Source organism: Sinohyriopsis cumingii, unplaced genomic scaffold, assembly GCF_028554795.1.
Source record: "Sinohyriopsis cumingii isolate HCF-2022 unplaced genomic scaffold, ASM2855479v2 utg001742l, whole genome shotgun sequence".
NCBI classification, from domain to species: domain Eukaryota; kingdom Metazoa; phylum Mollusca; class Bivalvia; order Unionida; family Unionidae; genus Sinohyriopsis; species Sinohyriopsis cumingii.
In genome coordinates this window covers 266,331-294,270 of record NW_028316042.1, presented here as the reverse complement: position 1 = coordinate 294,270, position 27,940 = coordinate 266,331, and the positions used below count along the sequence as shown (strand labels likewise).

General features: G+C 38.3%; 1 protein-coding gene and 2 long non-coding RNA genes across 8 annotated transcripts in view; all 3 read right to left on the bottom strand.

The window, feature by feature from the left end:
* LOC149771668 (E3 ubiquitin-protein ligase TRIM45-like) overlaps positions 1-25,576 on the bottom strand; it is a 72,830-nt gene extending 47,254 nt beyond the window's left edge. Inside the window, exon 1 of one of the 2 annotated variants that reach the window (XR_016418178.1) lies at positions 20,107-25,576. Coding sequence is in view for 1 of the 2 variants with exons in the window: in XM_089948243.1 (XP_089804369.1) it covers positions 23,596-25,437 (1,842 nt within the window). In the remaining variant the exon portion in view is untranslated. Of the gene's footprint in view, positions 1-14,705 lie in introns of those variants that run through there. The other variant, XM_089948243.1, reaches the window with a different exon arrangement.
* Positions 14,706-27,940, bottom strand: part of LOC149771665 (uncharacterized) — a 50,025-nt gene continuing 36,790 nt past the window's right edge. For all 5 annotated transcript variants that reach the window (XR_016418185.1, XR_016418187.1, XR_016418188.1 and 2 more), the window contains one exon: positions 14,706-20,176. This is a non-coding gene — a long non-coding RNA (uncharacterized LOC149771665). The remainder of the gene's footprint in view (positions 20,177-27,940) is intronic.
* Positions 26,396-27,572, bottom strand: LOC149771667 (uncharacterized). The gene is made up of 2 exons (XR_016418190.1): positions 27,434-27,572; positions 26,396-26,849 (listed from the first exon to the last, which is right to left on the bottom strand). It is a non-coding gene; the product is annotated as an uncharacterized LOC149771667 (long non-coding RNA).

Here is a 27,940-nt window from a genome sequence, read left to right as displayed (position 1 = left end):
ACCAGGTCGATGTGTTCCGTCAGCAATCGCGGGTGCCCTGTAGGAAAGTGACAATATTTGCACACGTAAGGATACAGTGAACACACATCCAAGTATTTGATTTCTTCTCCTTTCTCTTCGTCGGCTTGGTACAGCAAACAGGTGGCATTGGTCCTTCCTCCGTACAAACTATCCCTCGGGTTCAGGGGGTCCATGAACTGGTAACTTTCCACGACACGTTTTAACTCGGGATCGATTTTCAAACGGTGATCGTATTCGTGCTCCCACATTTCCACCACTTGGTATCCTTGCTGTTCTAACTTCAAGCGTCGCTGACAAGTGTCCTGGTACAGGTCTTCCATGGTCCGTTGTAAAAACTGATTTTTAGTGTCACGATCAGGGTAGCAGACGGGACATCCGTGAAATAAGCAACCGTTAAACTCGTACACGATCTTGGGGTTTTTTAAGTCCCAGCCATCGACCGAATACGTTCCGATGGTCTTTTCGCTTCCTCCGTTGCGGGCATGCTGAATCCATTTGTCTTCCTTGTCGCACAAGTAACGTAACCAGCGTAGGGCTTTGACCGAGTATTGACGTTTGACATAGTTGGTCGTTTGAGGACTGATGACAGCCACGGTCTTTTGAGGCATGAATCGTTGGCGGTACACTAAGGAACACGCTTTGGCAATGGTGCAAGCTTCTTTCAAAGGATCGACCCCTCCGTGTTCCATGAACAGTTCTCGAAATTTTCCACAGCAACGTCGTAAAATGTCCACGTCGTAACGACAATACTTTAACATTTCTTCCTGAAAGTCGAATGGGTCGGAGGCATGAGCCTGGTACCAAGCGTAGAAATCTTCTCGTTGTTCGGTACGCATGTTGTCGGGGTCGTAATAGTGAGCCTCAGGCAAATGGGGTAGAACGGCGTGTTGAGTGGCTTCCGTATTAAAGAAGTGAGGAAAATAACCTTTAGCCATTTCTGTCATTCCAAACGTTTTAGGCATTCGACTCAAAGGCATGGCCAAGTAACTCATCGAATCTTTAAACTGCACTTGTCCCACTTGCATGAAAATGATTTTGGCTCCGTTCAAAGTGACTTTAGGATGTTCGGTATCATGTTCCGTATAGTACCTCAAAAGAAACTGTCCATCGTATCCGGAGAAATTGTGAGCCACCACTGTGGCATGGCGATGACAATCTCGGTAACGTTCGATGTCCTCTTTGCTCCATGTCTTGTCGATGGGGTCTAAGACCCATTTGACAAAAGCGTCTAGCGTCTTTGGTCCTCGAAAGATTTTTTCACGCCCTCCAGGAATTTTGCTGCAGTGAGGGCAATAACTGAAGATAGGTTCTTGAATACACTTCTCGCACGCTCGATGAGCCACGCAGAAATTAGCAATGTGAATGCCAGTCTCTTGCATGCATTCGAAATCGAAAAAGATGAAATTGCCTTTCTTCTTCTTCTTGCGACCGTCATCTTACTCTTGTTGGGGTTGGTATTTTTGCATGTAACATTGATGTTCCAAGTCCACGATGTGGTGACAAATGTGACATTTTTTCTTTCCTGAACATACGTGTGCCTTGGCACTATTGGCACGTATGCCTTGTCCACACGCGGGGCACAATCTCAGCAGTTGACAAGCGCATTTCTTCTGTGAACCTTGTGTTTTCAAATGTTGTTGGTAACAGGTAGGACTGACAAACGTGCGCTGACAAGCTGGACAATGCACTCGTCCTTCGTCCAGACAGGGTTGAGAGGCCAAACATCCTGAGCACTTCGATCCACAATGTTTGTGTTGTTCTCGATTTTTATAGCCACAGTCACATTTCTCACAATAATAAACATATCCCAGGAATCCAGTGATACTGGTAATGGTATCGAAATGTTCATCGTGATGATAAAGGTGAATGTATTTTCCATCCTTAAAATCTTGGCCTCGAAACAACAGAGGCCCACGCACTTCTTGAGGGTGCACTTTCAAGGTGTAGCGTGGAGCTAGGACATCTTGCAAGTTTTGCATTTCAGGAATGCCACAGGGTGTGTCTTTGGACAGGCCAGCTTGTTGTAACAGGAGTTCTGCTTCGTTTCGTTGTTTGGCTCGGTCCGATTGTTGAATAGTTTTCCAGGCTCTTTTCCATTCTGCCGTGTCGTTCTTGTTGGCATAGGTTCGTCCCACCACGATGGCTCGGGCGAAGCACATCTGGTCTTGAGGGTTGTTAATTTGGACGAGACTCTTTTTGGTGCTGCAAAGGTCGTTCACCAGTAGGACCTTTTTGCATCCTGTCCCTTGAGGAAGAGAGACGTGAGCCATTTTCAGTGTGGCTTTACCATCGGTGATGTCAAACTTGTCATTGCATTGTTGCACCTGTTGTATCTTGTCCATGACTTTGGAAGGGGTCAGTTCTGTGGGTCTGCTAAACTCAATCCAAACAGGGGATTTCAAGCTGTCGTGTTGTATGGATAGTGTCAAGCGATCGTCTTCTTTGGGTTGACTTTGTCGCTTGAGTGTGGTGAGCAAAGAATCCCACATCTCGGTGATGAACCCTTCTGCTTTCTCTAAGGGTACTTCGGACTTGAAATCTTTAAACTTCACCGTGTAGGTGTAAGCCGTGGTTCTAAATTTTCTAGAGGAGCGCTTTTCCGTCTCTCGCATGTGATAGTACTTTTCAGGGTTGACTGGTGAACTTTGGTTCGGAGTAGACTCTCTCTGTCTGGTCGCAGACGTGGAAGGTTTTGGTTCAGGTTCGCTCATGTCTTCTATTTGAGCGAACACTTCTTTTCGTGTGTGAGGCGATACGTCACTTCGCTGCCTCTTACGTTCTTCTTCTCTCTCACTGAAATCGTGCGATCGTTTCATCTCGATTGCTGATTCAGAAATGATTTAACCAAGTTCGTTCTTTCCATATATGCCCTCTCTACCTCTTGCTGTGACAATGACTTGGTACATTGCACAAGGCAAGTGAAAGCCAAGCATATAGGAACCCAACGACAGCGGTGCGTCTTAAACACCTCATGCATCTTGACGACCCTTCGATTCAAACCCTACCACGAAAGAAAATAGTTGCAAGAAAAATAAAACAGACAGTCGGTGTCATCAAGAGAGCTAGAGACGGCACTGTGTCGCTGAGACACGTACGTACTCTAGAAAACTACGATACTCGACAACGTGAGTGTGCTTGTCAAAATGTTTGAGTAAGATTAAAAATGTTTGTCAGTTTCAAAACGCGAACAAGTACTGTAGCCGTTTAATATCACTGGACAACAAATTTTTACAAAAGTCATGTTACTGAAATAAAATTAGTCAATTCTTATCAATTTTTATGTGCTGAACACGAATATGACAGTCAAATTGCAAAATTGGCTCTAGTTTTTTTGTAATCTGCAAGAAATTAATGTTTACATAACGAAATACATTCCAATAGTAAAAGGTCAACTGTAATAACCTACCTATAAAAAATCAAGTCATTGACTACATCTTAGATTTCTTCGCCTGTCTCTTGTACAGCTGTTCGGGAGCATCTCTGAGGAGTGTCCAGCAGTAGTCAGCCAGCATTGTAGTGGACCATTTTCCCTGGTATCTTTGTTCCATTGTTGCGATATCTTGATGAAAACGTTCGCCGTGTTCATCACTAACAATACCACAGTTGCTAGGAAAGAAATCCAAATGGGAATGAAGGAAGTGAATCTTTAGAGACATATTGCAGCCAAGTTTCTTATACTTCATCAACATGTCTTCTACTAGTTCCTTATAGTTTTCTGCCCTAACATTTCCGAGGAAGTTTGTAGAAACTAGGCAAAAAGCATTCCATGCTTGTTTCGCGTCACCTTCCAGCAAGTTGTTGAACCGGTCATCTTTGAAAAGCTCTCGAATCTGAGGACCCACAAAAACTCCCTCTTTAATCTTTGCTTCGCTGAGTCGAGGGAATTTTTCATGCAGGTATCGGAATGCTGGCAAAGTCCGGTCAATGGCTTTCACGAAGTTCTTCATCAAACCTAGTTTGATGTGAAGGGGTGGTAGCAAGATTTTCTGAGCCTCAACCAGAGCTGGGTGTTGGATATTCTTCTCTCCAATGGCTACATTCTGCCTGTGAGTCCATTCCTTCCTCATGTAGTGCATTTCCCTTGCTCGGCTATCCCACTCGCATAAGAAACACATGTATTTTGTATATCCTTGCTGCAGTCCCATTAAAAGGGCAACTACCTTCAAATCACCACAGAGGTGCCAGCTGTACTTGTTATACTCAATGGAATTCAGTAGCTGCCTTAAGTTATCGTATGTCTCTTTCATGTGGACAGCATACGCTACTGGAATAGATGGAAGAATGTTTCCATTGTGCAAAAGCACAGCCTTGAGACTCAGTTTCGAAGAGTCCACAAATAGTCTCCATTCTTGTGGGTCATGAGTGATTTTTAAAGCATTCATGAGGCCCTCAATATCGGAACAGAATATCAGATTACTTTCCTTTCTGAAGAAAGGCTCCAATTGCTGGTGGCGCTTTCGATATGCAGTAATTGTGACATCTTCTTCTAGAAGATTCCATTGTTGGAGTCTTGATCCTAGCAATTCTGCCTTGTTCTTTGATAAGTCCAAATCACGAATCAGGTCATTTAGTTCTTCCTGTGTTATTCTGTGTGGGGTTGATGATGCACCACAGTGAAAATCTGGATCACTGCATGCTGATGGACCAGGAGAAGAACAGGTCGACTCACCTTTGTCTTCGTCAGATGAATCAAGAGAATATTCTGCTGGAGGTTCTGGAATAGGAAGTCCCTCACCATGTGGAACTGGTCTCAATGCAGACGGAATGTTTGGGTAGACTATTCTCGACTTCTTTCGCTTCGTTATTCCGCCGGAAAGAGGAGGAACCAAGCAGAATAACAGTCATTTAGGTGGTTGCTTGGCTCTCTCCACACCATTGGGACTGCAAACGGCATTGATGACCTTTTGCAATTCAACCACTGTGAAAGCTGTGTTGTACATGTAGCACCTTGCATCCGAAGTAAAGATGATATGCCTTCTTCACTTGAGAATTGATACTTTTCTTCTGGTTGGCAAATGTCACTTCCCCACAAATATAGCAAAAATTGTCCGCGGTATTAACACACTTTCGAGGCATTACTGTTCTTTATTGTACGTAAATGGATAAAATAATAAGTTTTATGTAACAGTAGCTTGAACTGTCTCGCACAACGTCTAAAATATTTTAAATGCTGAACCTATCTGATTGGGCTTTATATAGTACACTGCTTACGTCAGCTTCAGCAGCCGCCTGGCATTAGTATAATAGGCCTACACATGTATAGTACACTGCTGACGTCAACTTACTTCAGCAGCCGCATGGCATTAGTATTGCATTGCATCAGAAAATGATGCAATCAACTGTGGATGATGTGAGCATGATGGTATTATGCAATGTTACATCATTATTCCGGATGTTGCTGCAGTCCTACTGGAGAAATTTACACAGTGAAACATAGAAAATGAGGTATATGAATATCTTCAAAACGAGAGCCAATACAAATTTTTCACGGTTATATTCGTGTTCGGCACACCAAAATACTACAGATTAGGGCCTTTTCAAGTCAGTAATGATTTCACTGTTGACCAGTGTATTTGATGTGGAAGAAGATATGGTACAATACGCAACAAAGGGTTTGTACCTTTACACTCTAATCTGTGATGCATTGTTTTTTTTATAAGGTAGTGTGGCAAAATAATACCAACGCAAGAGCGCTGTTATCATTGCAGTGCAGACAGATTAGAGTGTAAAGGTACAAACCCTTTGTTGCGTATTGTACCATTTCTTCTTCCACATCAAATATTAAACGGCTACAGTACTTGTTCGCGTTTTGAAACTGACAAACATTTTTAATCTTACTCAAACATTTTGACAAGCACTCTCACATCCATAGAGACAGAAGTGTAAAATATCGGTTAGCCAATGAAGTCACTTACAATGTGTAACACATTGTTTGGTTGTAAATTCAGGGCATGTAGTGTAGCGACCAGCCGCAGAATAAAAATACACGTCCGATCTTGCCACTGTGCGAAAAGGTACTGAAGTCAATTCGAAGCGAAAGCGGTAAGAAAATAAGTATAGCCAATGAAATCGTTTATGATGAGTGATGCATTGTTTCTTTTAAAGTAGTGGCAAAATAATACCAACGCAAGAGCGTTGTTGCCATTGCAGTGCAGACAGATTAGAGTGTAAACGTACAAACCCTTTGTTGCGTATTTTCTTCTTGCCACATCAAATATTAAACGGCCACAGTACTGGTTCGCGTTTTGAAACTGACAAACATTTTTAATCTTACTCAAACATTTTGACAACCACACTCACATCCATAGAGACAGAAGTGTAAAATATCGGTTAGCCAGTGAAGTCACTTACAATGTGTAACACATTGTTTGGTTGTAAATTCAGGGCTTGTTGACAGTAGTGTAGCGACCAGCCGCAGAATTTAAAAAAAAAAAAACACGTTCGATCTTGTCGCTGTGCAAAAAGGTACTGAAGTCAATTCGAAGCGAAAGCGGTAAGAAAATAAGTATAGCCAATGAAATCGTTTATGATGAGTGATGGATTGTTTTCTTTTTTAAGGTAGTGTGGCAAAATATTACCAACGCAAGAGCGCTGTTACCATTGCAGTGCAGACAGATTGGAGTGTAAAGGTACAAACCCTTTGTTGCGTATTGTAGCATTTCTTCTTGCCGCATCAAATATTAAACGGCTACAGTACTGGTTCGCGTTTTGAAACTGACAAACATTTTTAATCTTACTCAAACATTTTGACAAGCACACTCACGTTGTCGAGTATCGTAGTTTTCTAGAGTACGTACGTGTCCCAGCGACACAGTGCCGTCTCTAGCTCTCTTGAAGACACCGACTGTCTGTTTTATTTTTCTTGCAACTATTTTCTTTCGTGGTAGGGTTTGAATCGAAGGGTCGTCAAGATGCATGAGGTGTTTAAGACGCACCGCTGTCGTTGGGTTCCTATATGCTTGGCTTTCACTTGCCTTGTGCAATGTACCAAGTCATTGTCACAGCAAGAGGTAGAGAGGGCATATATGGAAAGAATGAACTTGGTTAAATCATTTCTGAATCAGCAATCGAGATGAAACGATCGCACGATTTCAGTGAGAGAGAAGAAGAACGTAAGAGGCAGCGAAGTGACGTATCGCCTCACACACGAAAAGAAGTGTTCGCTCAAATAGAAGACATGAGCGAACCTGAACCAAAACCTTCCACGTCTGCGACCAGACAGAGAGAGTCTACTCCGAACCAAAGTTCACCAGTCAACCCTGAAAAGTACTATCACATGCGAGAGACGGAAAAGCGCTCCTCTAGAAAATTTAGAACCACGGCTTACACCTACACGGTGAAGTTTAAAGATTTCAAGTCCGAAGTACCCTTAGAGAAAGCAGAAGGGTTCATCACCGAGATGTGGGATTCTTTGCTCACCACACTGAAGCGACAAAGTCAACCCAAAGAAGACGATCGCTTGACACTATCCATACAACACGACAGCTTGAAATCCCGTTTGGATTGAGTTTAGCAGACCCACAGAACTGACCCCTTCCAAAGTCATGGACAAGATACAACAGGTGCAACAATGCAATGACAAGTTTGACATCACCGATGGTAAAGCCACACTGAAAATGGCTCACGTCTCTCTTCCTCAAGGGACAGGACGCAAAAAGGTCCTACTGGTGAACGACCTTTGCAGCACCAAAAAGAGTCTCGTCCAAATTAACAACCCTCAAGACCAGATGTGCTTCGCCCGAGCCATCGTGGTGGGACGAACCTATGCCAACAAGAACGACACGGCAGAATGGAAAAGAGCCTGGAAAACTATTCAACAATCGGACCGAGCCAAACAACGAAACGAAGCAGAACTCCTGTTACAACAAGCTGGCCTGTCCAAAGACACACCCTGTGGCATTCCTGAAATGCAAAACTTGCAAGATGTCCTAGCTCCACGCTACACCTTGAAAGTGCACCCTCAAGAAGTGCGTGGGCCTCTGTTGTTTCGAGGCCAAGATTTTAAGGATGGAAAATACATTCACCTTTATCATCACGATGAACATTTCGATACCATTACCAGTATCACTGGATTCCTGGGATATGTTTATTATTGTGAGAAATGTGACTGTGGCTATAAAAATCGAGAACAACACAAACATTGTGGATCGAAGTGCTCAGGATGTTTGGCCTCTCAACCCTGTCTGGACGAAGGACGAGTGCATTGTCCAGCTTGTCAGCGCACGTTTGTCAGTCCTACCTGTTACCAACAACATTTGAAAACACAAGGTTCACAGAAGAAATGCGCTTGTCAACTGCTGAGATTGTGCCCCGCGTGTGGACAAGGCATACGTGCCAATAGTGCCAAGGCACACGTATGTTCAGGAAAGAAAAAATGTCACATTTGTCACCACATCGTGGACTTGGAACATCAATGTTACATGCAAAAATACCAACCCCAACAAGAGGAAGATGACGGTCGCAAGAAGAAGAAGAAAGGCAATTTCATCTTCTTCGATTTCGAATGCATGCAAGAGACTGGCATTCACATTGCTAATTTCTGCGTGGCTCATCGAGCGTGCGAGAAGTGTATTCAAGAACCTATCTTCAGTTATTGCCCTCACTGCAGCAAAATTCCTGGAGGGCGTGAAAAAATCTTTCGAGGACCAAAGACGCTAGACGCTTTTGTCAAATGGGTCTTAGACCCCATCGACAAGACATGGAGCAAAGAGGACATCGAACGTTACCGAGATTGTCATCGCCATGCCACAGTGGTGGCTCACAATTTCTCCGGATACGATGGACAGTTTCTTTTGAGGTACTATACGGAACATGATACCGAACATCCTAAAGTCACTTTGAACGGAGCCAAAATCATTTTCATGCAAGTGGGACAAGTGCAGTTTAAAGATTCGATGAGTTACTTGGCCATGCCTTTGAGTCGAATGCCTAAAACGTTTGGAATGACAGAAATGGCTAAAGGTTATTTTCCTCACTTCTTTAATACGGAAGCCAATCAACATGCCGTTCTACCCCATTTGCCTGAGGCTCACTATTACGACCCCGACAACATGCGTACCGAACAACGAGAAGATTTCTACGCTTGGTACCAGGCTCATGCCTCCGACCCATTCGACTTTCAGGAAGAAATGTTAAAGTATTGTCGTTACGACGTGGACATTTTACGACGTTGCTGTGGAAAATTTCGAGAACTGTTCATGGAACACGGAGGGGTCGATCCTTTGAAAGAAGCTTGCACCATTGCCAAAGCGTGTTCCTTAGTGTACCGCCAACGATTCATGCCTCAAAAGACCGTGGCTGTCATCAGTCCTCAAACGACCAACTATGTCAAACGTCAATACTCGGTCAAAGCCCTACGCTGGTTACGTTACTTGTGCGACAAGGAAGACAAATGGATTCAGCATGCCCGCAACGGAGGAAGCGAAAAGACCATCGGAACGTATTCGGTCGATGGCTGGGACTTAAAAAACCCCAAGATCGTGTACGAGTTTAACGGTTGCTTATTTCACGGATGTCCCGTCTGCTACCCTGATCGTGACACTAAAAATCAGTTTTTACAACGGACCATGGAAGACCTGTACCAGGACACTTGTCAGCGACGCTTGAAGTTAGAACAGCAAGGATACCAAGTGGTGGAAATGTGGGAACACGAATACGATCACCGTTTGAAAATCGATCCCGAGTTAAAACGTGTCGTGGAAAGTTACCAGTTCATGGACCCCCTGAACCCGAGGGATAGTTTGTACGGAGGAAGGACCAATGCCACCTGTTTGCTGTACCAAGCCGACGAAGAGAAAGGAGAAGAAATCAAATACTTGGATGTGTGTTCACTGTATCCTTACGTGTGCAAATATTGTCACTTTCCTACAGGGCACCCGCGATTGCTGACGGAACACATCGACCTGGTCAACATTCGACAATATGAAGGCTTGATCAAGTGCAAAGTTTTGCCTCCCACGAACCTATACCACCCCGTCTTACCTCACCATTGTCAAGGCAAACTAACGTTTCCCTTGTGCCGTACTTGTGCCGAAACGTGCAACCAAGATCAGCCTTGTCAGCACACCCAGGAAGAACGGGCCTTGACGGGAACCTGGGTCAGCGTAGAATTGTTCAAAGCTATGGACATGGGATACCAACTGTTAGAAGTGTACGAACTTTGCCACTTTCCCAAGACAGAACAATACCACAAGGGTGACCCCACTCAGAAAGGCATTTTCGCAGACTACGTGGATGCCTTTTTGAAACTAAAGCAAGAAGCCAGTGGCTATCCTTCCTGGTGTCACACTCCCGAAGACCAAAAGACATTCAAAGAGAAATACTGGGCACAAGAAGGCATCCCTTTAGACCACATCGAGAAAAACGAAGGCAGGCGATCGTTTGCCAAAGTGATGTTAAATTGCTTGTGAGGTAAAATGGCACAACGCCCGTGTTTACCCAAGACGGAATATTTGACAGAACCTTCCCGCTACTTCCAGATGATTCACGACAAAACCAAATTCATGAAACACGTGGACGTCGTTCGCGAGGATTTGATCTTAGTCAATTACGAAGAAGATCTGGACTTTGTACAAGACGACCCCTTTGGAAATGTCATCATTGCGGCTTACGTGACAGCTCATGCTCGCTTAAAATTGTACGAAGCTTTAGAACTGTTAGGGGATCGTGTCCTGTACTTTGACACGGACAGTTGCATCTACATCGATCGACCGGGTGAGCAACACCCTAACATCGAAGGAGACCGTTTAGGAGCCTGGATGTAAAGTGAAAGGATTGACTCTGAATTATCGTACCAGTCGAGTGGTCAACTTTGGGGTAATGAAAGAAGCCTTGCAGTCTCGAAAAGATCAACACTTTAAAGTGACCACCTATCAACCCAACAAGATTGTACGTTTACCCACTCACCAAATCGTCAGTCGATCCCTGGAAAAAGTCTATCAAATCGTGTACCAGAAGCGAGTGAGACTTCCCTTTACGTTGCCGTACAGTCACATCGATATTGGTCAGCGTATAAAAAGGGACAACTTCCAAGAACGACACTTCATTGCGAGGACAAGCGACGAGAAAGATGAATAACTCTACGCAGAAGAAAAAAGAGAAGGAACAAACATCATTGACCTCTTTCACCACCATACCGTCACAGCAAAGTGCGTTCAAGAAGGAAAAGGATTCAATAGACCTAAAGGAGTATTTTAGCATCCAAATGACTCAGACAGCGACCTCGAGAAAATTTAGAACGACAACTTACACCTACACGGTGAAATTTAAAGACTTCGTATCTGACGTTCCAGCCGAGGAAGTATCAGGTTTCATTACGGATCTACTTGACTCACTGTTAGAGGAACTCAAATGTCATTGCCAAGTCAAAGATCGAGGTCGTTTGAGCCTATCTATGTATCACGACAGTTTGAACTCTCCTGTATGTCTCGGATTTAGCACACCTGCAGAAATAACTTCTTCCAAACTTTTGAGGGCTATTGAAGACGTGCAGTCGATGAGAGAAAAATTTAACATCACCGAAGGAAAAGTGACTATTCATATGGCATATGTTGTACCTCCATGGGAAGAAGACGATGACTGCTCTTGATCCGCTTACCGATAAGTGTACCTAGCACGATGGACGTAACAGCAGATTTACGATTGAAAGGGAGTACGTGATGGGAAACATCTATGCTGGGACACAAGTGGTAGCTGACCAGATTTTAAACAACGTGTGTGACGGATAGAGAGACAAACATGAATTTTCTCTTATTTGTTTGTTTGTCACTTGTTTCGGTTTAGCTTTTTCTTATAAACGAACATTTATTGTAAATTTGTTGCATATGAAGTGATTTTAGAAAGGAGTAAACGTTTATTTTAAACATTAGTTTACTAGAGTCAATAACTAAACAACTCGTAAATAGGTTTGTTTTATGTCCAAATGTTTATGTATTAAATGGATAGTGCTTAGACCAAAGCACAGGCCAGAGAGCCCATGTGTATACTTGAATAAATGTTTTGAACCCATACAACAGACTTTTCTTTTTAGAGTCTCTATTCTATCTGTGAGTCTTTCTTTAGAATATTTCTGTCCTCTTTTTTGTGTGTTTGGATGTGTATTTGTTTGTTTCTGTATATCTATGTTTGTCCCTATCAACTCTTTGTCCCTACAAATACATTTCACTCTATAAAAGGTGTTGACCCTATAAACCTATGACGTCACCAATGTTTAATTCCCATTGATCCCCACGTGGCATTCCCATGTTCAATTTCCATTGACGACAAAGTGCAAACCCCATATTTTAACGTTAAAGTCCCATTGACGTTAAAGTACCGGTCCTGTTCAATTTCCATGTTTAATTCCCCTTGACGCTCTACAGTTCCGTCCATGTTAAAATTCCCCATGTTAAATTCCCCTTGACGCCAGAGTGCATCGACTGTTTTTGCATGGTAAGTCCACTTGACGCTAGGGTGACCCCATATACTACTCCTGTGTTGATATAACTCTCTGATTAAGAGCAGACACAATAACAAGATCATCAAGCTATCAGCTACGGTGACCAAACTGGATAGGAGATTAGCACCTCATTTCTTTTAGGACCAACCAGACACCTTTTGGTGAAAACACTCATGTCTATATGACCATCCATCTAACATTAGTGCTAAACAATACATGTATTATTAAAATGGCCACTGTTGTGATCATACTGGAGGTCATCTCAGGACCATTTTCATTTTGGAACAGCTACCGGTACACATCATAAGAAATCTACTGGAGAAAACCCAATGTCGATATGACTTTCCTTCCATTCTACTGGAGAAAACCCAATGTTGATATGACTTGCCTTCCATTCAGAAGGAGCAGTTATAACAAGATTTTCAAAATGGCTACCATGGTGGAAATATTGCATGTAAGACTAGCATCAATTTTACTTAGGAACAACTAGACCTCATAAAAAGTCTTCCAGTAAAAATCCCATGTCAATATGATTTTCTGTTCAAGAGGAGTTCCAATAATGTTTTAAGATGGCTGCAATTTTGGCTATATTGGATGTCAGACCAGCACCACTTTTATTTAGGATCCACTGGACATCATAAGAAGTCTTGTGATGAAAATACCATGTTCATATTGCCAACCATTCAGGAGAAATAATGATAATAAGATATTCAATACAGCTGCTGTGATGGCCATATTGGCCATCCAAGCAGCATTTTCATTTAAGACCAATTAGACATCATGGAAAGTTTCCTGTTGAAAACCCAACGCTGACATGACTTTCCATTTAAGAAAGAAATAGGAAGATTTTTAAGATGGCTGCCATGGTGGTTATGTTAGACATCAGACTGATACCATCTTCAGAATTCCGAGTAGCATCATTTTCAATTAGGACCAACTAAATGGTAGGATGAATGTATCTGTAAAGTTTCACAACAATCATCCAGGTAATTTAGGAGGAATAATGATAACAAACCTGTGCCAAATGACAGACAAAAAACAACCTATGACCCATTATTCTATCAAAGTCAAACTGTTGTATAGTCAATGATGTATGACTGCACAGTGGCCTGAAATCTGACTGGGCAGTTATCTACATGGATTGCTGACAAGCTGAAGTTTAATGAAACTTGTCAATTGTGGGCAATTAAAGCCTTTTGTCCCACAGCTACTAATTGAAAGCTAGCAGTCTGATAGTAGGTGGAACTTACAGAAACTTTCATATATATACATGTACAGGGTTTGGCTTTTATATTTGAAAATTACTTGTCACACAGACTAGTAGCTTGAAAAGCATGCATCAAGCTACAAAAATACTTGTAAAGTTGCATGATGTGTTTTTCTTTTAAAAGAGTTACCCATCTTTGAAAGGAATAGAAGCTAATTTGTCATTTTTTTCCTTCTAAATGCAATAGCTATACACGTATATCAAGGAATTTTTAACACCTGTTTACCTAGTCCATTAGCTTTAATAAAATTGCATGCTAGACAATGTCAATGGTGCTTAATAACATGTTTTCTTCTTTTTAACGTGATAAGCCATACAATTGATATGATCACTTTCGAAACCACTCATATAATGTACAAGTCCAAGTACCTGCTCTTCAACTTGAACCCTGATGTATTATGAGGCAGGAAAAGCAAACAAGAGGTCTGAGCAGGCCAGATATTGTTCACTTGGGCAACAGACAACACTTAGCTGCTTTGTTGTCTATTAGGCTAATGAAAATATGAGTGCTTAGGTTGGTTAGTTGGTTGGAATATGACTTTATAAAACTTGAATTTACTCCATTTACTGTCAGTGGACCGTGGTTGCATTCCCTAACTTTATTCCTTTTTAAAAAAGGAGACGTTGTTAATTTTACTCAACAACATGATGTTTTCCAATAGCTATACACTAATTAGTATGTGGTTGTCTATGCACACTTGGCAAGCAGCATGCAAAGGGCAGTCAGCTTTCTAGCTTATGTCCAGGATGAGCTATATAACTTTGGGAGAAATGCCTAAATGAGCATGATATCTAATACTGTCACAATGAACTGTGTTCTGGTCTCAACATTCAGAAAATTTGAAATATGTTAGGGTTTTTTAAATTCTTATTCATGATCAGTAAATTTCAAGACAAGGCAGTCTACAAATTGTAAGGTCCGAACATTTTGGTTAATGAGGGTAGAGTATTACTGCTGGAAGTGGTTCGGTGAAAAGGATGTTGGGTTATTGTTTTTATTTTTATTAAAGGCCAAGCATATGAAATATAAATTTAAAAGAACATTAACTAACATTTCAATAAAACAAAGAATGCATATACATTATAACATAAAACAAATAATTTAAAATTATCGCACAGCACCAGCATTTAAAGGGGTTTTGTGGTTTGTAAGATTTGTTGTGCAATGAAGTTAATGGTCTGCATCAGAAAAGCATAACCATTACACATGTGCATCAGAAAAGCATAACCATTACACATGTGCATCAGAAAAGCATAACCATTACACATGTGCATCAGAAAAGCATAACCATTACATTTTTCATACCTGGTTTTGAAGCATAATACAGCTATATATATATATATATATATATATATATATATATATATATATATATATAAACTTTTAAATGACATACACAGATTTATTTAGCTTGCCCTAGTGAAATTCATGAATAGTTCAAATGTTTTTAAAAAAGCTAGATCTCTTTATACAACCTAACAAACAATTTCCAAGAAACCTATCATAGGTTACTTCCCTTGCTTCCATATGCAAAATGCCAGTTTGGCCTCCATTATGATAGCAAAGACAGCCAATCAGATGCAAGATTAATATATGTGGATCAGACTACTTATGAAATCCACCCAAGATCTTGATGACACAACCCAATATTAAAAGTCTGACCAAAAAAAAATCAGAAACAAGGTCATTGTACTCAAGCTCAGCCAACTGGTATGAGATCACGTAATTAGTAACAATGGATCTCCCTTTTTATTCAACTGATCCAAAATCCTCATGATAACAACATATGTTCCAAGTTGGATCATAAATCTAGCTTCCAGAGTGGTAGCAAGCTCAGTTAATCAAATTGATCAAATTGATGATCACCTCATTAATGGTTTGATCACACTAATTACTGAACTCATTCAAGACCTTGATTATTATGAATATATTCCATGTTTAAACAAAACTGGATATGAAATATGACCTCCAGAGTAGTAACAGGGTTAACCAATCAGTTACAAGACCACCCCATTAGTATTCATGGATCTTGCTGATGACCTAACTTGTCTGAGAATCTGATGTTGTAAACCCATATTCAAAGTTGCCCGGGCCATACCATAAGTTAATTTGTTCTTATGGCCAGGTGAACTAGATGTAACAAAACCCACTTTAGAATGTCAATATAGATCTAGGTATAATAAGGAAAAAATTGAAAATAAAAGAATTCATTTGAAATGCAGAAATGAGCTCTATTCAATATTCTCTAACATGAACAATCGGGTGGAGCAAGAAAAAACCCACAACACCACTAGTTTGATGCAATCAGCAATCAGAACATTTTGAATATACATGTAAAGCCATTACAAATTCAGTATGAAATGCGCATATATTGCAAGGCGATATGATTACATTAATATTCTGTACAACAAGAGTCCATGGAAGAAACTGATACTCTACTGGGTGAAAAGAATCTCAAAGGTTCAAGATAAGACCATTTCATCCCATTATCTGCTAAGTGTTGAAAACACTGCTGATAATCTTCCATGATAACAAGATTTTAAAATTAGCTGCTGTGATGGACATTTTGGATATCAGGTTGGCACAGCTTTCACTCAGGACAAAGTAGACATCATCAGAAGTCTTTAGGTCAAAAGTCCATGTTGTAACGAACATCCTTTCAAGGGGAGTAGTGACAACAAAATTTACATGACAGCTGTAATGGCCACCATACTGAATGTATGACTGGCACCATTTTCATTTAGGACCATCTAGGTATCATAAGCAGTCTTGGTAAAACCACATGTTGACAAAGCCATCCATTTGGAAGCAGAGATAACAATATTTTCAGTACAGCCACCATAGTGGCCACATCTGAAGGTTCATTATATTTATATAGGACCACGTAGACACCATAAAAACTCTTCTGATGAAAACCCCATGTCATAATTCTGATGAAAACCCCATGTCAAAAAGACTTACCCTTAAAAAGGAGTAGCTTAAATATGAATTTATAAATGGTCACAAATTGGGTGTCAGTTCAGTAGCATTTAAGATCAACAAAATATTAAACACTTAAGAAGTCTTTCAGTGATAACTCCATGATATGACCATTAAGCAGTGACAAGAAGATTTTGAAGCTCACCACTGTGACAGCCATATTAGACCCCAAATCAGCACCTATTTCACTTAGAACCAAGTACCCTATGTCAACATGACTTTCTGTTCAGATGGAGTAATGATAAAATGATTTTCTAGATGGCTGCTGTGCCATAAAATCAGCACTATTTTCATTTGGGACCAAGTAAAGATCATAAAAAGTATTTTAGTGGAAACCTCATGTTGATATGACCATCCATGAAGGGAAGTAGCAATAAAAAGATTTTTTAAGATGGCCACTGTGGTGGCATTCAAGGATCCCAGATCAGTGCCATTTTCATTTAGAACTTAAGACATGATAAAAATTCTTTTAGTGAAAACTCTATGCTGATATGGCCATCTATTCAGGAGGAATGGCACTTACAGTATTTTCAAAATGGATGCTAGGTAGCCATACTGGACACCAGATCAACACCATTTTCAGTTAGCACCAACTAGGCATAATAAGAAGTCTTTTGGTGAAAACTCCATGTTGATATGTTGATATGACCATCCATTCAGTAGTAGCGGTAACAAGATTTTCAAGAAAGCTGCTGTGCAACCTATACTGAATGTGCAAGCATCACCATTTTCAACTAGGATCACCTACACCATGGGATGAATGTGTGTACTAAGTTTCATGGCAATCCTTCAAGAAGTTTAGGGGGAGTAGTGATAATAAACTTGTGCTAACGGATGGATGGGTTACAAACAAAAGACCATTCCATAAGCTCTTCTGGTCTATTAGGCACACAAAAAATGTGTGTGTTTCTGGTTAGCCGATCATCCCCGTTTTTCATTGCTGACCCTTGCACTTTTTACCCCCAGGGTAAAATTTTTTTAGAAATCCTAAAATCAGCTTGTGCATCTAATTCAACCATTGCTTCCCCAGTGCTTGAAGTGATTAGTGTGTGTGTGTGTGTGTGTGTGTGTGATTTAGATTTTTAATGTACCTTTAACAATTTTCCAGTCATATCACTGCAATGTCTGCAGTGTGGCAGTTTAAAGTGATGTCTAGCACTGAAGCATCATGCTGCAGACATGCAGCATTATGTCTCACCCAGTCACATTATCCTGACACTAGGCCAACTAGTCCCAACACTAACCTCTTAATGTTGAGCACCTAGTGAGGCACTGTTAGTACCATTTTTAGAAGTCTTTGGTATGACTTGGCCAGGGTTCGAACCCATGACCTCCTGTACCTGGAGCACTCTAACCATTAAGCCACCAGAGTGGTCTGAAGTGATTAGTACTTTATATATATATAAATATTTATAGTTATTTAAAAACCTACCTACCCTAATTTTAAAAAACCAGTGCAATAGGAAAAACACACATTGTGGTGGGAGGACTGACCAGTATAGTAAAAAGAAAGGATTTCAAACAATTTTTTTCGTTCTATAAGAATTACTTCATGAAAAAAATGTACCTTAAAAAATCACATCCTTTCTGATTTTTTTTAATTCTATCAAAAATTGTTTTTATAAAATGAACTTTTATGATTAAATATATTCTTTCTTAAAATATTCTCCAATGTATATCAAATATAAAAAAGACAAGTTTCAGAGTTCCATCTCATTCGGCAAGAGTATATATATATATATATATATATATATATATATATATATATATATATATATATATATATATATATACACACTACTTTCAATTTAGAAACAATTTAATATGCAGGTATTTGCAAAATAGTAACCAACATTTAAATCTCCAAAGTGATCTAAAGACATATTTGATCTGTAAATACCAAGTATTGCCACCTGTATTTCAAAACTATGTTTCACCTCAAAATTGCAAACTCTCATATTGTTTTGTATCCCATCTGAAAAGGTTGTAAAAATTAGGTAGATGAATGTAAATACATGGGAAAATTTCACAATGCTGTATAGGCATCTTAAACACATGGGAAAATTTCACATTGCAAATAGGTATACAATAAAGCAATGGCAATAGCGATGCTGTATAGCCATCTTAAACACATGGGGAAAATTTCACACTGCAAATAGTTTTACAATAAAGCAATAGTAATAACAATGCTGTACAGCCATCTTAAACACATGGGACAATTTTACATTGCAAATAAGTATATAATAAGCAATGGCAATAACAATGCTGTAAAGCCATCTTAAACACATGGGAAAATTTCATATTACAAATAGGTATACAATAAAGCAATGGTAATAACTGTGAATGCTGTTTAGCCATCTTAAAGTAATGTGGAAAATTTCACACTGCAAATAGTTATACAATAAAGCAATAGTAATAACAATGCTGTACAGCCATCTTAAACACATGGGAAAATTTCACATTGCAAATAAGTATACAATAAAGCAAAGGTAATAACTGTGAATACTGTAGAGCCATCTTAAACAAATGGGAAAATTTCACATTGCAAATAGGTATAAAATAAAGCAAAGGTAATAACTGTGAATGCTATAGAACTTTTTTAAACACATGGGAAAATTTCACATTGCAAATAGGTATACAATAAAGCAATAGTAATAACAATGCTGTAGAGTCATCTTAAACAAATGGGAAAATTTAATGTTGCAAATAGATATACAATAAAGCAATAGTAATAACAATGCTGTAGAGCCATCATAAACATATGGGTTATATTCAAACTGCAAAAAGGTATATAATAAGCAATGGTAATAACAATGCTGTAGAACCATCTTAAACACATGGGAAAATTTCACATTGCAAATATATATACATGTACGATAAGGCAATGGTAATGTAGAGTCATCTTATTAGATACTGAGTCAGTGAAAACTGTCTGTAAAGGAAAAATTAAAACAAAATGTACTACTGTCCACTATAGACAAGTGTTCTTTAACAGAAATCTTTCTGAACTTACTGTTACATGGTTAATATGAATGTGTTTTCTATGAACAGAAGTTGCTGCTATGGCTGTGTCCTTTAAAAAAGCTTTATCATACACTCATTTATATTTACAGTGTACATGAAATAATGGATGTTAACATCCAAATGGGAGTGTGCAGCAGTGGAAAATCTGTCAAATGCTTTGTTAGGCAAAAATTGGTGCATCTTTTTCATAACAAATGCTTATGAAATTCAGTTAATTAAAAGGATGTAAAAATGATCCATTTCAAGATGCCAAAATAAGTTCTCTTATTTCTACATATACAAACTAATATGATGATTACATAGTTCACTTATGAAAACATTAAATATTCTACAATAGCTGGCCATTATAAGCATGAATGTTCATGAAGAAAAAATTACCATTGGAGTGACCCACAACTTTGACCTTTGGGCCTCTAAAACAAATGCTGACCTTCTCACTGCTTTCTGCCTGCAAAATCACAATAATATTCAATAACATATTAAATAGTGCACAAACAAGGATGTTTACCTGTTAAGTAATTTTGATCTCTGTTACCTTGGAACTAACAAAATAAGTGCCCCCATGTTAAGTTAATGAAATATGCTAAGCCAATTAATCTAATTCAAATTGAGATGTGCTATTAAGCAGATATGTTAGGCAGCAATATGGTTCATCTTTTGCCATCTTTAAGAATTATTTTATTTCATACAAGAAAGAGTTACTGTTATAAATGATGTGTTATCAATGAAGTTTATAGCTTTCATGAACGTAAGCTGCAATATGACTGAATCAAAAGGTCAACAGGACATGACCTTGTACCATTGTCCAACTTATCATTATGTTGGAAATCTTAATATTGATCAGCTTTTACAGTCATTATAGTTGTTATTTGTCACCTAAAGCTGCTAATTAATATTGAAGTTACGATGACTTTGACCTGATGACCCCATAATGACCATAAACACAAACAAGCACACAAACTCAGTGAGACATGAGATGACTTTGTGTGAAACTCTTGTTTGTATTATGTAGGAGAAAACAGAGCTGCATACAATTGGTTAGTTTCATGACCCTGACATTAAGAATGCCTAGCAAGTGAAATTAAGAAAAATTCAGCTGTGGAGTCAAGGTCAATGCCTCTCATGTATACATAATGTGGTACCCATTGGGATGACAAATTTAATAACTGTACAATTAATAAAAGGAGAGAAATAACTTTAACCACAAAACAAATGTCTGACTAAAGCAGAAAATAGAGGTTACAGTGAACTAATCTTATATACATGTGTTTAGTTCTCATCTATAAGCTTACAATCTAAAGGTTTTACAATAATATCATCAGTGATAGTCGTAAAAAGATTTTAAACACAAAAATGAACAAAATGTCCATGGAGCAAGAAATATAGGTCACTGCTACCAACTCAAGCACTGATTGTTTTTAATTATCACCGAGATGCATCTCTCAAAGTTTCATGACTCTACCCATCAAGAACAGTACCTCAAAAATCAACTTCAACACAGAAATTGGCCAAATGCTAGTGAAGTGTGAAATACAAGCCAGAGACCTAATCTTCATGAAAGTGTATAGTATTACGGTGATGCAGTTGGTGGGGCATGAAATATAGGCTATAAAGATTATAAAGGCCAACTTCCATGGTAATGGTAAGCAGATGTATTAGGGTTTCTCTTTGACCTGTACTCCTACATTTTCATGCAAGAATTTCATATTTGAGCTGGAAATGACATTTTTGCATTCTGCAGTATACATCTGTTTAGCTCCAGCAAATTTTTACATTAATTGTCAAACACAAAATGATAACCTTTGACATTCTTGCTGTTTGTTGCATGTCAATATAGTTAACACAGCACGACAATAAAACAGTATGATCCCCACCTGATGATGGACCCGATATATATATATATATATATATATATATATATATATATATATATATATATATATATATATTGAATTCTTTTAAACCAGACAATAACCAAAAATGCAAATAAATTGATAAAAGTTGTAAAGTTCTGGACATAAATCACTTTCATAAAATTATACAGTCAGTCAAAGAATCCACTGCTTATTTAGAAACCATCTCTCTCCAACTGCAAGTCCATTAAAACTTTGGCAAAATATTTTAAAAAATGTATCCATGAAATTCATGTCCAATGGTAAGCCCACCCCCTCCACACATACATTTCTTTACATTTAAAAGGCAGTAACCCTTGCATATCATGGGAAGAATACTGCAATACATTTAAGAAGCATTCTTTTTAAACTGTCGATATATACAACTGTACAATGATGTGGATCCACTTACTTCAGCATTAAACTTCCTCATTTGTGTAGTGTATAAATTACCTCTTTCAGGCAATGGATTGCTTTCCATAGCAGACATTTTGTTATATCATGACTAATATCACCAAAAAATAAAGGCAATACAACGTTCTACGTATTTTTAAACAAATTACCTACAATGGGGAGGTAATACCTTGAAAGAAACAACAGCTTATATGATACTACCAGAGTCAACTGACAAATAATAATAGTTTATATTAGGAATCAGCCATTACAAAATAACTCCAAGTAGACTTAGTGCAAGCAAGCCAGGTAACATTTGTGAACACACAAGGAAGAAATCCACTAATCCTAATTTTGTAATGGGTTTGTGGTTTGATATTCTGGCCAAAGAATACAATATATCATGTATTTTGTATTGGTCTTATTCTTAAACTTTGTGGGGGTTTTTTTTAAATGACAAAAAGGCAGCTTATACATGTAATCCTTTCATTTTTCAAGGAATTGATCTCTCCTTTACAACTGTTACAAGAGTCTGGCCCTAACAATAATGGACCACGATCTGATATGAATGGTTACAATTTTTAAAGTCCATATTGTTATGGCAAACTGTTTGTGGAATAGCTGGCTTCCGTTTCTTTCATTCTGAAGAATTGAATTCCTTTCCAAAACTCTAATTAAAGACACAACTAATCAGTACCCTAGGCTGAACAAGGGAATATTTCTTTTCAACCGCCACATTTCAATGTTCAGATAATGCCGACAGATGATTTGCTTCAGCATAATTTCTATTAAAATGACCTGCTAAGAAAAAATACAGTCAAACCTGTCAAATCCACACCTTTCTGGTCATGAGTCCAACATGATACCTAATGAGCCATCTCTTCTCCTGTATCACCAATTATACCCTACTAGTAGGATGGCACTTTGGATAATGCAATAAAAGCTGTACAGACAACCAAACTTTTTAATTCAAAGTCAAATTATCATTGATCAAAGATTACTAGATATGACAATTACACATTGTACTTGTCACAACTTAAATATTAACATTCTTGTGATTCTGTTTCAAATTTACATTTTTGCTAGGGTATGAAAATTTAGCTACAAAATTACTGAATGCTGTAACGTATCCAAAAAGATTTTTTCCATATATTTTCCCCCACCAAGTTTATAATTTGCAAAATATCCAGTATGGCACAGGTTATGGCCAGGAACTATTTGTGTTTTAAGTATTCTTAAAGAACATTCCAAATCTTAATCAGAATTGGGATTTTTAATTTTTTGTATAATAACAAAAAAACAATGGTATACAAAATAGGTTCATTTACTATAAAATCTTAGAACGAAACATACTGATATTAAGAAATGAAAAATGACAAAATACTCAGTCATGTAAGTTTTAAATGTACAAGATCTCTCTCTCCCTCTCTCTTTGGATATATATATATATATATATATATATATATATATATATATATATATATATATATATATATATATATATATCCATGTGCAAGTTGTTCATATAAAGGAATACATTTGTAAATTCAACAGACTATACTGCAGTTGACTGTGCTCTTATCTATATGGCCTTTGTTGCTGAAATGCTAATAGCTGGATAGTTGAACACATAGATGCACCCATTCCCTCCAATCCACAGCTGGTTTATAGTGTCAACAGCTAAACATGATAACTGTAAAGTATGTTTCATCCTGGCTAATTCAGTACCTTTTGCATCCATAATGATAACTTGAAAATGTGTCACATAGCGTTCTTGTTGCCCAATGAAGAAATGTCCTCTGTTGTCAGAAACAATACCAGAGACACAGCCTGTGCTGATGCTGTTTACATTCAATCCTCTGTAATCAAAGAGATCAACTGTATTGCTGCAAGAATTTATTTCATCAACTGTAGCCAGGATGTTGGTGCTGTTGCATACAGCAAGGAATTTTGTCAACTTAAATGGACCCCTTTTTGGTTGTAAGTATTTTATGGTTTTGCAATTTTTTTCAATAACTACTAATCTGTCTGATTTCTCGCCACATACAATCATCCTTCCATCAGGACAAGCTGCAATTGATCTGGGAATTATCGGCAGAGTACAGAAAGTAGTTACTGTGCAGTCTCTGTTAATTTTGTACAGTTTGGATTCTCCGGAAACAGAGGCAAATATGTTAAAATCAGCATCGGAAGCAATTGCAGTGACTGCAAGATCCTGAAGTATGTTAGCTTGTGTAGGACCATGCCTATCATATATGGCAAGGCCATTTACATTTTGCTGTGCAATCAAGATCTGCATTTCCTTGTAAGGCAAAATGGACATTATTGGCGTAGAATATGGCAAAGAAAATGTATTAATTAACTCCATTTCCTTATTAACATCTGAGGAAGTTTTTTTATTTGATATTAACCCAATACTTCCTGCAGTTATATCACCCTTTTTAGTAAATGAAACCAGACTAATTGGAGGAATATAAGATGGAACAGTGGCATTGACTGCCATTAATTTCCTCTTGATCATAATGCCTTCTGCAAGTATTTCCTCATCACTTGCATGTGCTATCCATTTCTTTATTTCTTTGTGGTTTTCATATGCTGATGTCATGGATTTCTCAATAGAATTCAGCTGAGATAGTTCTTCTTCACAATTATGCGTAATTTGTAAACTTAATTCTTTCACTCCAGTATTGATCTGTTCCTTCAGTTTATTTGCTGTCTCCTCTAGTTCCTGCACTGCTTTATTCTCATGTATTTTGACCAATGATTTCAGATCCTGAATTACCTCTAGTCTTTTCTTGGTTAAATCTAAAAATGTTTCGCTTTCCATGGCTGTTTTTTGTATGTCTCTTTTTCTCTTTTCTGCAGCAGTGTTAACATCTTCAATAACATGCTGGTCATGGCCTTGGTCGCGGCAGACAGGACAAACGTATTCATCACAATCACAGCAATAATGTTCTGCAGACTCTGCAGAATGCTTTGCGCATGACTTCTTGCGGCACATTTTCTTCTCTACCTTATCCAGATCAACAAAGGTGTGACTTCTAATTGTCTTTAATTTTTCGTGAAGAAGGACACAATCTCTACAAATGTTTTGTTGACATACCTTGCAGTACTTTGTTGCCACAGGTTTCTGTTCATCATCACAGTTATCACATAAAACGATCTCCTTTTCTGCGATCACCTTTTCTTCTGCTGTCACCTCTTCTGTTTCTATGTAAAAGTTGGACTGTAAACAGCAAGCCCCTCCTTCCGGGACGTCGATCTCCGTCCTACATATCGGACACTGAAACTTTGGGTTCGGCCTGGCTTTAGAAATGTGAGACTCTAGACAAGCTTCACAAAAACTGTGAAAGCAAGACAGTATCTTCGGCGTTTTGTATGGACTGCGGCAAATCCAGCAGTTTAACCGTATTGCAGCCGCCATCTTTTTATATTGGGATTAAAAATGAGGTATAATAGCAACTCATTTCTGGCGATCAGCCTCCAGCGATCAGCCTTAGCTAGTTTTGTCTCGCGAATTCTCGTATTTGGCTGAGGGACCGATCATTCTAGTTTAGTAATCTTCATAGATAAGAAGCTTCTTTTGAGATAACTAATATACATAATGCACCGGCGAACGTACTAAGGAAACGGAAGAATAATAATGAGAAGAATGCATTTGTAACAATGAGTAAACAATTATTTGTAACTATCCAAACATGATACAACAAGAAACATATATTGAATTACCACTTAACATTACTTTTTTCTTGTAACCTTACATCAGTATCACTATGTATCATGATATCACGTTCTTTCTTTAAATTTAATTAGTAAACTAAAATAATTAAATGACATTAATAATTAATATGCTGACATATATCAAGAATGCTGACTTTAAATAAGCTATATTCAAAAATCAAATTTAAAATTATTTACAATCAACTTGAAATTAAATATTTACATTCATTTAAACAAGCACAATTTTAATAATTTTAAAATTGTAGACTGAAATAAAATAAGTTGACTTACTGGTTTGCGATTTGTCTCACAAGATAACATTCAGTGATAACAAAAGAGTAAGTATTAAAAGTGCATTACTCATTAACAAGTCCTAAAACAATATTTATCATTTTGTACATGATGAGGTTACTGTAATTAAAAGGTTCCATGAAGAAACAACATGGGAATTGCATAAGGTGCAAACATGTAACATGTCTAATTAAGGTGAGTGTTACACGGGGGGAGTGAATGTCCCTCCGTATTTGGTTTTCGTTATCTAGGGGTTGACCGCCTTCGATGTTATTGCCCGGTTCGAGTAAATGGAAATATAAGTGGTGAAACTTATAGGTCGAATAGATAAAGATCTGAGCAGGTATATAGAACAAACCAACACGAGCCCACGTACATGTAAACAAACAATTTAATCAATTACATACAAACACTGTGAAAATTCATTACATCAGGAATGTACTCTGCTTTTAGAAATTTAACTTTCACCGAAATACAAAGAAAACGCAAATAGATCTAAATAAGATAGCCGATCTGTTACTGATAGATTTAGTTCATCATAGGATCGAGTGAACAATCGAAGTCAACGTCTTGTACGGTTTCATAACCTGCTCGTCCTCAGTCTGTTTTTGCTTCCTCTGTCGCTGTTCAGACCCCTTGGATCTCGGGATGATACTTTCTACCACCCGTCTCAGGACACTCTCAAAATACTTCTTCAGAAATTAATACGTCGCAGGGTTGCGTCACAGGATTATATGTCTCACTGCACTCTTCTCTATGCTTCTCCGTATAGGTCTCAGAATAACATCACTCATTCGTTCGTACGTCTTTGGAGCTATTTTCTCCCTTTTAAATAAATATAAATAGAGACAACCTAAATTTCCCGTTATTTATGAAACGGTTAATTCTTCATTATTCTCCCTCGTTATTAGATTTCACTATCAGTGCTAAACAGACGCTAAGGCTATCAATCGACTCCACATGTCCTATAATGACCCTAGTTAGTCAAATGGCTAATTCGTTACGCCTTGACCTTACACATTACCACATACACTGCGAATAAATAGGATACATCACGTCAATCAATTACTAGATCCTTTCCGTCAATACACACTTATTCTTAATCATACGTGAAATCTTCTAAATTCGGCGAATTCACACGGATTCTTGTAATCATATTAACTAATTATAATGCATTAAATTCTTAGAACATAATTCTTATGCAAACAAGACGGCAAATTCAAACAATTCGTCAAACTTATCTAAAGAAGATTAATGTACAACTTCCTATGCATAAACTCAACACAGTTATACGTCATAAAGCAAATTATTACACGAATGTAGAAAAAAGATTCATGCAGATACAAATAAATAACTTCAGCAAAGCATTATATATGGCATAAACAAATTACATGGAATTGTCACACTACCTCTGCTGTCAACGTTTCCTCCCTCTAATCGGTAAATTAGTTCGTCGGTTCCTTTCGACAATCGTCCCCTTTTTGGACAACAGTTTTACGGAAATTTCTTGCAAATTTCCGGAGTCATAACCTTTGGGTTTCCTCTTGTAGGAAAAGCTTAGACTGACTAAAATTCGATGCGGGCGATATTAAAACCTATGAAATTTTGTGTTGGAACACGCCCTCTCATTTAACGTACCAATCAGAATCAAATATCTCTGCCGCCCTTTTTTTTCCAGAGGCGCCAAAGTCAGGGTCAACTTGACCCTGGTAGTTTGAGTAACAGAGTTTCTGCATTCTCTCAATTGTGACAACTTTACCATGAAAATGAAGTTTTCCTTGTCCTAAATTAATCCGCCTGGCTGCTGTATAAACAAATGTTTAATTAGGAACAGAATTCTCCCTCTAAAGGATATTACCGTACACGGTAGTATGGCGATATGATACGCGCTTGTCTCCATAAATCTAATTAATGGT